The sequence below is a fragment of the Platalea leucorodia genome (assembly GCF_965183815.1).
Source record: "Platalea leucorodia genome assembly, chromosome: 4".
NCBI lineage: Eukaryota > Metazoa > Chordata > Aves > Pelecaniformes > Threskiornithidae > Platalea > Platalea leucorodia.
The window spans coordinates 121,391,207-121,404,667 of record NC_138826.1 but is presented as its reverse complement, the minus strand read 5'-3'; the positions used below and the strand labels follow the sequence as shown (position 1 = coordinate 121,404,667).

At 39.9% G+C, this 13,461-nt stretch overlaps 1 protein-coding gene across 4 annotated transcripts in view; it reads left to right on the top strand.

Annotated features, from left to right (window-relative positions):
• The window catches only part of CELF2 (CUGBP Elav-like family member 2), a 202,712-nt gene that overhangs the window by 151,972 nt on the left and 37,279 nt on the right, over nt 1-13,461 (top strand). For all 4 annotated transcript variants that reach the window (XM_082308655.1, XM_082308656.1, XM_082308657.1 and 1 more), the window contains exon 9: nt 11,042-11,176. In XM_082308655.1, the coding sequence (XP_082164781.1) occupies nt 11,042-11,176 (135 nt within the window). The remainder of the gene's footprint in view (nt 1-11,041; nt 11,177-13,461) is intronic.

The window sequence follows — 13,461 nt, the reverse complement described above, 5'->3', positions numbered from 1 at the left end:
AACCCAAGATTACAGGCCTACCGTCAGTATGAATTTTCAGGCTCCTTTTATAATCATGGAAAATTAACTGGGTGCCTTTTTGACTTTGGAACCCTAGTTGACAAAATTACACAACAGAAGCTTTTATATAAAAGTATAATCTTTAGTCTGGGGGAAAAAAGAAAGAAAGAAAAGGGAAAAAAAAATCAAAGTGTGAGCGTATTTGAAAGCCAGCTAGTTGGAGGGTTTCTTAGTAATGAGCTGTGTGCCGGTAGTAACTGATGTGTAGTGATTAGCAAAAGGTCACTCCCACTGTGTGACCTACCATGCTGATACCCTAACTTAACATGATGCTAGAGAAGGCAGCATGTGCAGTAAATCAGAGCACAGATGCACATTATGCCTGCCGCGAGAAACTGTTAAAAAGCTTTTTTTCTTGTTAGAGGAGGAAAAAAAAAAGGAAGCACAAAACCCCTAAATTGCTACATTAGTTTATTTTAATCATGAACCCACTGAATCAATGAAATACAACATTGTGCTTGCTTCATCATCACAAAACAAGGGCTAAAATATTCAGAAGTCTTTATGAACACCATTTTCTCACTCTTCTTTTAATCCTGGTCTTCTGCTTTTTCTGATTCTGCTTTGAATGAATCCCGAAATACTTTAACAAGTATAGATATACCGCACCATATAGCTATACCCCACAGGTATTCTTTGCTCAGTCGTCGTATTATGCCATTATTGCAGTGACATCAGAGACTAATGTGAACCTGCTGTCTGACAATATAAATTGGCCTACAGATGACAATATCTCCGAATTATTCTCTCTTCCTCAGACCTGCTGGCAGTGCTTGCTGGTTCTATTATGTTACACTTGCAATCTAGCATTTTTTCATCAAAAAAATGTATCTTAATATGATAAACAGAACAGAGCAGTTCAGTAACAGTTTTATACTTGGCAGTTTTGGAAGTGGCTTTGAGCTCAGAGATTGTGTTTAATGTTTTCATATTTGGTTAGGTCTACAAAATGAAAGAATTGAGACACCGAGGAAAAATAATGTGATATCCATTGCATTATGTGCACCTTAGAAGTTTTCTGTTGCCTGTTTCTCACTGTTAGCGTAGATTCAGCTTTGTCTCCAAGAACTGTGTTGAAACTAAGAATTTTAGTCAAGTAATTTCAGGATGGGTTCTCATCTCAGGGTGTGATTTATTCTCTGAAAATCATTTGGTCTTGAATCTAGTAGAAAATCATCTTAAGAAATCATAGTGGCACGTCATTGTTACTTGAGGGATATGCCTTCTCGACTAAAGATTAGATTGCTAATGCTCTCATCTATGGGATAATTTAATCACTGACTGCCTCTACTAGAAAATATGTATTTTTTTATCTTATATTCATGTTATCAAAACAGCTTGAAGTTTACTCCTTTCTTTCCCCAAAACACGTAAGTCTTAAACCTTCATGTTCAAGGTCAAATTACTGATACTAAATTTCTCTCCAAGCTGCAGCTCTACATGAAAGTGCCAAACACTAAGCGCTATTTCATCATTAGGACTGAGACTTCTTGTCCTCTCCTCAGAAATCATGTGGCACTACGTTATGCTGTGCGTCTAGTATTAAAGATTCGTTTGTTATGTTTTGTGAAAGCAGTAGAAAATACTCCTATGTCTGCAGCGAGATTTTGCATTACCTGCTGAAGCCATCCTTGAATGTTTGTAAAGGCCCAGAGTTTTTTAACTTAAGCTATATATGTACATTTTACAAAAATGAATCTAATATGTATTTCCATATTGCGTATAGCTTGCCTATTAATAAAATATTTCAAGGTGAGGAATAAAATCTAGACACAGTTAAGTATGGTGCTAAAGAAGATCCGTCATTGCAGCTTGCAAGTTCTTTGAACTTTGAGTTTGAGGGGTCCAACTTTTATCTTTGAAGTCAATGGGTGTGCTTACCACTGAATTCAGACACTAAAAGTTTGATCAAAAGCCACATGAGCCATTGAAATTTCATTCTTACTTACATGTCAGGGCTCTAGCATCTCTTTTGTGCTTAAGTCTCAATGAATTCACAGTTTGCTAAATTAGGACTTCTAATACAGCCACCCTCCTGTCCAAAATTAGGGACCTTCGGATCTGCAAGTATTTATTCGTACTGCTAAAGCTTGTGTTGTCTCTGTACTGAGCAGAAAGGACGCAGCACACTCCCTGCTGCACATGTGAAGAAATATTAGCCATGTAGTCCTCAGCTATATTATTTCTTAAATCAAAGCAATTTTCTTTGCTAGCAGAGCAAAGACACTGATCTTCAGTGTGAAGTTTTAAATTCCCTTTCCGTAATATCATGCCTCAGTCTGGTTAAAGTACTTTTTATGTGGCAAAAGCAGGGATTCTTTGGTTTTGTTGAAAGGAGTGGGTTTTTTAGGAATTTTTGGTTTAAGATAATTGGAGTTTGTTTGTTTGGGAGCTGGGGATCTGATCCAAAGAAAAATAGAGATTTTGGTCAAGAACTTGCTAACGTACAGACATTAAACCCACAGAGCACCAGCTCCAAAAGTGATTGCTGTTCTTGCTGTAGCAGCCCACTGGCCCTACTGTATGTTCAGTATTGCCTTTGCCCTATGCTCATAAACCAGGCATGAAGTCCCAGCAAATCATGAAACTGGCTCACTTAAAATCTGTGAAATACTAACATTTGAGAGACAAGAAGTAGCAGTTTGCCATTTAGCTTTCCAAGCTTGAAGGTTCCACACTTGGTTCCCCAGTTTAGGTTTTCTCATTTCTATTGAAAAATGAGATTTTCATTAAATTGTTTTATTTCTGGAGCCAACCTGAAGAAAAGAGTGTAATATGTTGAGACTGGTAATAAAGTCAGGAGAGCTGGCAGCACTGCCTTTGGTTTTATAGTAATCCCCTGGTCTTGATTACAGGAGCTGACCCTACCTTGCCAAACTCTGCTTCACTGTCCTGTGTAAAACATATAAGCACATACCATCGTCAAGTGTATATTTTATAGTGAACACTTCCTCACTTTTCCTCCCATCCTCTGCTCTCTGCCAATGCTAATTTAAAGGCAATGTTTTCTCTCACATGCCTCTCAAACCTCAGTGTCTAGCCTGTGCTTTGTCTTTGGGGAAGGCTAATAATGTAGATGAATTACATTATGTGATTTGATTGTCTTACTTTAAAAAGACAATGCAAGCTACATTAAGCACTAGCAACCTTTCAAGCAAAAAAGATTCCTCTTTCAAATATACACAAATTGCATGGAAGGCTTAGTCAAAGGAGATTGATGTCGCTTGAACGTTTGCATTGAGTTTGGCTGGCACTGGATCAGACCCTAAAAGCTGCAGTTATTTAAGCCAACCTGCCTGTTTACGAATCATAGAACCGTTTAGGTTGGAAAAGACCTTTAAGATCATCAAGTCCAAACGTTAATGTTGCACTGCCAAGTCCACCGCTAAACCGTGTCCCTAAGCACCACATCTACCCGTCTTTTAAATACCTCCAGGAATGGGGACTGAACCACTTCCCTGGGCAGCCTGTGCCAGTGCTTGATAGCCCTTTCGGTGAAGAAATTTTTCCTAATATCCAATCTAAACCTCCCCTGGTGCAATTTGAGGCCATTTCCTCTCATCCCATCACTTGTTACCTGGGAGAAGAGACCGGCCCCCACCTTGCTACAACCTCCTTTCAGGCAGTTGTAGAGAGGGATAAGGTCTCCCCTCAGCCTCCTCTTCTCCAGGCTGAACAACCCCAGCTCCCTCAGCCGCTCCTCGTAAGAAGAACCTGGAAAGTACTATACAGATAGTATAAACAGGGAGGTTTGATATTACATAGGGCAACTACAGAAAATCGAAATGTTCAAAATTATATGTTCTGTGAAGATTTTCTGTTGTCCATTGATGTAAAATGTTTTGGCAGGAATAAATACTTGCTTGTACAGAAATATTTCTATATGTGTGACCATTCAGGACACATAAACGTGTACATTACTCACAAGACACAAAGGGACTCTCTTAATTTCATTCAACAGACAGTGTATTTTGCTTTCTGAAGTCATGCAGGAGAAGAAACCATGCTTTTGGCTTTTCTCGCTTTGGCTTTCAGACCCCTAAACCCTCTACAGCTGGGACTTTTTATATTTTTCCAATGTATGTTTTTTTCCCAGTCCTTTCCAAACTCTCTCACAGTTTGGTTGCATTTTGGGTTGAACTTCTGGCCCTTTCTGAGCCCTGTTCAATCCATTTCACCCTTCTTCTGTTACCCAAGCCAGATTTCCTCCTGTTGCAGGGTCTGTAGGAGCAGATGGGTGAGAGAAACTCCGCGAGGTTCTGCTTTCTGAATATTTTCCTCTAATTGTTGGACTGGCTCAGTGGATCTGGAGGGACCGGTTGGAAGCCAGGACCATCTGCACAAAAGCTCTATACTTTTGCATTGGCCCAGGATCCTCTGTATCCTCTGACTCTTTGGTGGCTTCATTCCAGCAAAACCATACTGAAGGAGGGCTTCTCCTGCTATGACCTCTTTAGGGATATCATATTAAAAGTAAAGGTCACTGAGAAACTGTTTCCAGCTCAAGGGAGATAGCTGTTTCTTAAAGATAACTAGCAGTTTTGAAAATGTTGACCTCAGGGACTTTAGTAACAGTAATTCCATTGAAAGTCTTGCTTAATTTAACCCATACCATTAGGTTTTTTTTTTTTAGCTAATAAATTAAACAACTCCAGTTAGCATTTTTTGGAGAGGCAGAGTTTGAAGCAAGTGAGGCTGTTCTCAATGCACCCGTCGCTTCTGCTCACAGGAGAAGGAGAGGCACCTTGAGAGGAAAACTAATGCTCGGCAGTTTACGAGACGTGCTTATTCAGGTGGTAAAAGTGCACGATGTGGAAGTTTGGCTGAGTCTGGGCACAAGATCTGCAGCTCTGGCTGGGCTTTCTATAAATATCAAAAGGAGGGAGAGGGGCTTTTTATTGCTTTGGCCCCTCTGTGGGTGAAATTCATCCCAGTGAACCTCAGCGGTTTGGAAATGAGGTGTTCGGACTCCCTGCGATGTCAATGAAGAGGGAGTCACTCACAGGCTGCAATTCGTCCTACCAAGGGCTGGGGTTAATCTATCTATTTTAGGATCGGATGAATCATCTGCTCACTCTCTCTCCTTTGACTATAGCAAAAGCCTGGGCAAGTAACTTTTATTTGGATAAAATTAGATCAGATGAATCTTTCCCACTAGGACTAGGGAAGTTTCAATTGAGAAAAGCACATTTCTTGCCAGGAATGTGTTTAGAGCATGTATAACTTGAAAATGTGCTGAAATCCTACGTGAGTCAGCTAGTAACTCTAACTTTCAGTCAGATTTAAGCATATACTCTTAAAAAGCAGGGCAGAATCAAATGTGGACTTAAAAGTTGTTTTAAGGGCTTTGCTAAATCAAACACTAAATGCTCAAGGTACCTTAAGCACTGTTCAGATAAGCAGCTTTTCTAAAGGTAGGCGCAGAGTATATATGGTTTGATGGAGGGAGCGCTCAGGTCTCCCGTCTATTTTAATTCCTAGAATATTGCTGGAATAACATCACACTCTTTCAGACACAGGCCGTGAAGCCTTTACCCCCATTTTTGACATCAGTATGCAGAATGACTGATGTCAGCATTACCAAATGGTTGCTTTTTGGCCCCGAGATGATAAATTTTACCTTAATCCACAAATTTTAAGCTTCAGGCAGGATTTAATTCAGAAGGAATAAATCCTAATAATTGGGAAGGATAAAATTGCCAAAGAAAAGGAAGTAAAGTTAGTGGGAACTGCTTATGAGCTATCCAGATTTGGCTCTGATAATCACCACTGACTTTGAAATTCTCCATGCATATATTGTCACTAAAATGTACCCGGTGCCGTCCTTTATTAAGAATTTGTTCAGCAAGCGAATCTCAACTGTATCCTAATATGATTTTATTACGGTTTTGGAAACCCAAGCACTGATGAGGCCTAAGAAGTCTTTAGGAAAGGCTCATGACTCTGTTGCCTCCTCTACAAATACCCGGTAATTCTGAATTTACAGTTATCACAGGAGAAAAGCTGTGGTGACTGAAATGAGGCAAATTGCTTCATTGTATGAAAGTTTGCGTCGGAGGCAGCACAAGAAGTTGTAAAATGTAAATCTCATGCTCTCAGATTTCCCCATGTTTTCACAGAACTGCATCTGTGACTGTGCAGCACTACAAAAATTTCCTGCGAATGTGCTAATAGGCCTTATGAGAATGTTCTATCACCATCCATCTGTCACTTTTTAACAGGCCTGATTGGCAAGCACTTGTAACAACTGACATCTGTTCTCGCTTATTGATATGTAGATTTATGGTAATTGCTGTGAACAATAAGACACAAAATTACCTAAGGTGAACATTAAATTAAATTTTCATGCCCCTATCCTTATAAATAATTTTTTTTAAATCTTAAGTTTCAAGCAAGACATACTGTGCATCTGTTTTGCACATAATTTAATTGTTTTTTTAATCTGCCAAATAACAAAATGAAAGTTGAATTTCCGTGCAATCTTGAATATTTGCCAAGCTGATAGCACGTTGGTAAATACATGTTATTAAAAATGGAATCAAACAGTATTGTGATTCTGGTTTTTTTTAATAATTTCCCTTTAATTCCCAACATCGTCTCCATCATGAAGATCAAGAGTTATTCCTCACCCAGTTTTTTTTTTTTCCCTACAGGGGGATTTTCATTTTTCATGTGCAGCTCTGCCTATGAGGCTGTTCTTCAGCGTTAAGCGATTTGCATTTCTTCAGAGAGAAGTGCATTTGCTGAGTGAGCAGCACTTTCAAACAAAAACAATCTCCTCATTTGCGGTCCAGCTCTGTTGCGGGATTTGGGACTGTTTTGAAAAAGCTGTAGGATGCGAAATGTGTGAAGATAGTATGTGAAAGGGGAGAGAATGAGAGAGCAGATTAGTCCCACAGAACTATACCTTGGCTGAAGTTCAATTGAACCAAAAATCCCCATTTGAAAGCAAAGTACTTTTTGGGTCTGGGACTTGAGAGCATTTGGTTTCCCTCCTCCAAGTTTGTCCTAGCAAGTGGGATGTTGACGCACTTGACAAGTTGACGGGAGAAACCAATAAAGAGGGAGCAGAGATGGTAAAATGCCTGGGGAATGTGAAACAGTGATGACAGGACTTATTTTTTATATGTTTGAGCAGACAGAGGATCCTAAAGAGAAGGCATATTAAGCGATAAACCTGTTGACACAATCAGCTGTAGAGCATGCTGGATGACGGTGCGTGCCATGAGTCCTTGCTGACAGTCACATTTGGGTGCTCAATTCAGCAGGGCTCTTTGCTGTCCTTCTCTTACGCGTGTGTGACAACAGCAAGCAGTCTTTTTTCCTGAAGGCACCGAAGCTGACACCCTATAACATCTGCAGAGCTGGTTTGTGGCCAGTTGTCTTTTAGTCACCTCTACAGTAAAACAGACTGGGTGGGGAGATGACTTTGTCACTGCCTAGCTCTTGTTTCTTAATCTTTTTTGGCACTGAAACTCTTTCTTCAAGTTGATGGGTTCCTCTTGTGCTTCCACAGGAAATGTCCCACTATAAAAAAATGTTTTTGTGGGATGAGGCAATACTGGTGTTTGTTTTGCATCCACACAGGCGTGACGGTGGTTTGTGAGCCCAGAGAGAGCAGTTGTTTATTCCGCTGCCTGTTGACCTTGTCTTGCCTGCTGTACTTTTCCTTGAGTGCTGTACAGTGTGCGTATGCTGGCTTCCAGCTTCACAGCCCTCTACGCACATAGCCTTCTGCAGCCTTGCATGCATGGATGAAGCCATGCATATGAAATGCAATCGAAAAAGCAGCATTAAATTGCTTCAAAATCCATTTTCTTCTAAACGGAGGTTTGGAGAAAAGTCCATGCATCTTCCAGAATCGCATGGGATTTCATGTAGTTGAAGCTATTTTGAAGTCTGTCCTCTAGGACTGTTCTGTATTGGTTCGCTATTATTTAATCCTGCCATGTGTGCTGTTTAAAAGTCCAAAGTGGAAACCTCCCCACAGAAGAAATATAAACTGATTATGACTGATCCTTCTGATGAATAGCTATCCAGTGGGTGACAGAAAACCATGCTGCCATGGTGGAGAGCAACCCACTGCTTTACCAAATCTCCATTACAGAATGGCATGAAATGTGGCCTCGGTGAAGACCAGCAATGTTTGCTGGACATTCTTTGCTGCATTATTTGTACTTCTTATGAAAGAGGAAGGTAAATGATATTTGAGGACCAAATATCAATCCAGGATGAAAATGGATTCCATATCTCATTTTGAGAACCACTGCCTGCTTTGTTTGCAAAGAGCTGGACCCCAGCTTAAGTCTTCTCCATCCCTAAAATACTGTTTGAAGTAATCTGCAGAATCTTACTATCAAAGAAAGAGGACTTTTAAATGGAAAAAAAAAAGAATTTTACACCTGAGGCAAGTAGGTGTAAGTAGACCAGTTGAATAATTAAAAAGAAATAAATTAAAATGATGCTAGCAAAATATCCTATCTCAATTTCTGTCTGAATTGTACTTTTTGACAGAAAAGTTCTCAAGTTAAACCACAGATAAGATTTGAAAACCATTATGGATTTCCTTACCACCGCTGGTTTCAGAAACTTATTCGTTAATATGATGCTGCTTTCAAAACTTGGTTTTAGACTGATAGTAAAAATAAAAGGTTTTTAAAATATTCAGTCAACTTTTCCTGCTTTAGAAGATTACTTTGTTCAAGATTTGAGATGTTTTAAGCAGTTTTATTCTATTCATTTGAGTATCCAATATCTAATGCTTTAGTATTTATAAAATGTCCATGTAATTAAGGTACAGTTTTGCCATTTCAGACTTATCTTTATATTTTAAGCACTGAAACTTTGTGATAGCTGGTTTAGAAGACTGACCAAATTGCAACAATGACCCATGATCACTTTATTTAGCAGTTACACCTAATTGTCTAGGTTAATAATGACTTGTGACTAGGGTAGCTTTATTGCACCTTGCAAAATAGTTTGGGTCGGTAGAGTTTGAGAAAAGCCTTATTTTTTAAGGTGGTTGTTAGCCTCCAGAAGAAATATGGAAGAGCTTTTTTGGTCACATAATTCTTCCAAGTCTGTTGTGCAGGTTCCAGACTGCGAAGTGGTGGATCTTGGCTCAACGAAAACCTTACTCCTAACACAGTCGTTGTGCCACATTTTCAAAAGCACCAACATCTGAGCTGACTTTGGGCATTTGACTGAGGCACAGAAGTTAGAACCTCAGCCATGCTAGGTGCTCACCTGAGACCTGACCTGCCTGTTGGAACATGCTGTATTTAAATTTGGGGATTTGTTCACAAATAGATGCTTATATCAAGGTTCACCTCAGAGTTCCTAATGCTGGGACAGTGAGAATATCTCTTTATGGGGCTCATTGATTGTACCAACCTGAGTCTGCAACATATGCATTTTAAAGTAATATCATTCTCCATTACTGCAGGAGTTCTCAATTCCTAGAAAATACCTTTCTTTTGTTGCATTTTTCTTCTTCTCAGACATACTTACAAAGTATTATGTTTAACCTCTTCTTTTTTCATCTTCTTCAAGTTGTTATTAAGTTCCCTTGGTTAGAGAAACAAAGTGTGCAGGAAGAAGTCATATCTCTTGTTAAACTAACTAACGTTCTGAAAAAATTGGACAAGTTTCCAGGCACTTAAGCTCTTTTTTGGGTGTTCCCCAAAACTCATACAGTCTTCCCAGCTCTATCACTAGGTCAAGAAATGGTATTGCTCTTCCTGCCACCTAACATTTTGTATGTACTTATATTATCAATCAGGACTACAAGAACGTTATGAAACTGGTTTAGTATTTTATGGGTTTTTTGTGCGCTTTGTCAATTCTATTGAGGGCTCAAGCAGCATGCACAGATCTCCCTCGTGTCCAAACCAAAAAGAATGAACACTCACTGCCATCCAAACAACCTCTCTCACGTCTGTATGTAGACACCCAGCCTGATCAACACCCCTGGGGGCAGTTGTATCTTTTTCAGAGGATCCTGAGAAGGATCCAGTCTGGTTAACGCTAGCACCTAACTCGTATCTTCATTTTAGTCTCTTAATGAAGCAGTTTGCCTTAGAGTAAGTGCCTAAGTACTTTGTGTAGTGCAAGGTAAAAGGTAGGTACTTTTGAAGGCCTCTGGAAAAGCAGACTCCTGCCCCTCTGATTTAAGTCAAATGAATGCCATTTGCTGTTCCTTAATCATCTTTTTTTCCATTTCACATAAATTCTGCTTATTGTTTGTCCTTTTTTACTTGCCATCTAAATTAAAGCCTTTGCTATTTAAATGCATGCATTTCTTGAGGGCCCTCATTGAAATGAAGGTATATCTCCCCCACATCTTCTAAAACAATGAAGTGACAGATGACTGTGTAGACTTGATATCACATCCAGAGCTTATGGCCTGGAAGCCCCTACCTCAACGATGGCTCTATGATCAGACTGATACTAATTTGATGTTCTTAGTTCATATGCGTTTTTAGAAATGAACCATCGAAAGGAAAATCAGCACAATTATTGGCTACTGCACAGTGTAGCCTTAGTAGATACATTCAGAGGAGACATGGGAAACAAATTGTATTCATCCCAATTATATGCCCCCATCCTGAATGTGTTTTAAATGTTGGTTATCTTCTTTACACCTCCTGTTGTGTCAGGAAATAGTATTGTGCCTGGGCTCCACGCAGAGTTTAAATGACTTTTAATTCTACGCATCCCTTATAGACGAGGCACAAACAAGGTTTAATTTTCCTGAACTATAGGCTGGTGCTTTTGCTATATTCTCTCAACTCCAAGGTAGAGAGGTGAGAGATGCTATTTGGGGACTGTAAGAGGTGGTTCCCAGATTACAAATATCTTGGGAATGAAAAAAGGAATTGAATCTCTTGGCAAGGTACATCCAAAGCTCCATGTCCATGGAAAATAGCTTATTTTTTTTTTAATTACATGTTTTAATTAACCTTATTGCTTCTCCACACAGGCATGAACGCTTTACAATTACAGAATTTGGCAACTTTAGCAGCCGCAGCAGCCGCCGCCCAAACCTCAGCTACCACCACCAATGCAAATCCTCTCTCCACAACGACTGGTGCTCTGGGAGCCCTCACAAGTCCCGGTAAGAGGAGAGTGCTTGCTTTCAAAATACAAAAATGAGAATGAATGGGAAGATGATGGTTAAAACAGTGATTCCATGTTGTGTCTGAGTTCTGTGCTCATATAATTTCTCGAGACCCTTTTAATAGCTGAATACATTTTTGGTGCTCTTATTTTTAAGCAAATAACTAATTTTTCAAGTGATCCAAGGTGGGCATATTCACCTTTCCAGACTAATTTCAGGGGCCGTTAAAGCCTAATGGACCCATCTTACAAAACTCTACGTGAAAATTACAACTGCATGGGAAACTTAAGCTAAATTATACTTTTCAGAAAGAATTCAGAACACGAGCCAATCCTTCCCATCCTACAGAAAGATCAACCAAGGTGGTTCTTTTTAATCCCCGAGAGACAGATCTTTGATTCCCAGCGCATCATGCACATATTGCCTTCACCCATCATGAATTTCTGTGAAGTCCTTCTCTCTTCTTTCCCTTCTGTTTTCCTTGCTGTAGCCTCAGTTGAGCTTTCTTCTGGTCGTAACCGAGAGTATAGTTACAGAAGTGATATCAGATGCACAAGGAATACACAGCCAGATTCTGACTTCATTACACTAAGCAGAAGACAGATGTATGGGGGAATAAGGGACAGGATAAGAGGTGGTGGTGCCTCCATGACCACCATGTAGACTTCTAAGCCATGCATGTCCCGTGTCTGCAAAACCGGAGAGAGAAATCAGGGCAAATCCAGAGTTCAGTAACACTTCAGCATCTCCAGAATCCACAGAGAAAGATGTTGATTCAGTGTCGTTACTCTGGATTTACAGTGATGTAGCTGAGTCGAGAATCCGGCCGCTTATCTTTACATAAAGGCTGCAGGGTGTAATTATTTGCATCATGAAGTGTGTTTATTGCTGTTCTAAAAAACATTCATATTATTTTAGACACCACTAAAGAACATTTGTGTTTAATCTTGTTTAAGTGTGTATTTATTCCCCATGAAAAAGTAATTCATGGCAGACGGTTTGAGCTCATCAGTAAGGAAAACAGTCTTCCCTGCACAATAGAACTGGGACCGAGTGTGGTGCCGGGTATTAAAGCTGGCCAACGCTTCCCGTTATATTACAGTTTTATTGTTTGTTTGGGGGAGAGGTTAAATGGAAGGCAGCTTGGCTAATACAAAGTTTGTGCAGCATTTTCCTGTTTCTGGTGTGAGCTTCACCTCGACCTAAAAATAATATTCATTTGCAACATCTCGGAAAAGCAGATTGGGTGAAAATCATTTTGGTTTGCTGACATATTTTTTTTAAACCTGTGCAACCTCTTCCCTCTGTCCTGGAGCTGGGGCTTAACACTTTGCAAAAGGCTAGTCTCAGTGTCAGTGGTTCAGCGCTGCTCCTGTCTAAATGTCACCCATTTATAGAAGTGGAAATGTTGCATTTCATGCATGCTCTGTAATATCTCTGCAGTTTAGCTGTTAAATGTCTGAGTAGCCTGTCCTCCCAAAGCATGCTCAGCATTTCTTGAGCAGGACTGACAAGACTTCTCAGGGCAACTCAACGTAATGCACGGTGGTGCAGAGGGGCTGGAAATGAACTTTCCTTATCAATTGCTGCTCTGCAATAATGTGGCACCAGAACCTCGGGTAGCAGCATGTTTCTGTTGTGCTCTTTGTCTTGCCATGTTAGCACAGGACTCGGATTCATCCTTAAGGTCCACATTTTCCTCTCTCCCTCTCCCACACAATCTTCTTATCCAGCCTGGCCGACTTGCTGTTCCCTCTTTTAACCTGGTCTCGAGGCTCCTTGAGTACCTGGCAGGTGGTTTGATCTGATGTCAGGTCTGCAGAGGCACGTGGTTAGAAAGGTGCTTGCTTCATCTGGGCTGGGCAGATACTTCTTTGGGATAACCACAGCTTACTATTGCTCAGGGTGGTATTGTAGAGCAGATACCAAGGTTTTTCCAAAGAGATTAATGATTTTGGCTAGCACGTTGAAGATATGTTATTTTAAAAAAAATCTGGACATTTAGCCTTTGAAATAGTGTATTCAGAATGACAATTGCTTTTGAAAGTCTTATAGATAGTAGCTGTACACAAGTGTTTCTAATATTAGACAGCTTGGTGTGTCAAAGAGAAAGTCTATATCTAATAGGTCCATTGACCTATTTATGTTGCACAACCAGCCTAAAATCAAGCCTTGTTAAAATGTCCTTCAGTTTAACCTTTCTTATCTGGTTCCACATTCTCCACCCTATTAAATATTTTGTAAACCTGAATAATATCTTCAATGATTCTTCTCTGCTCTAT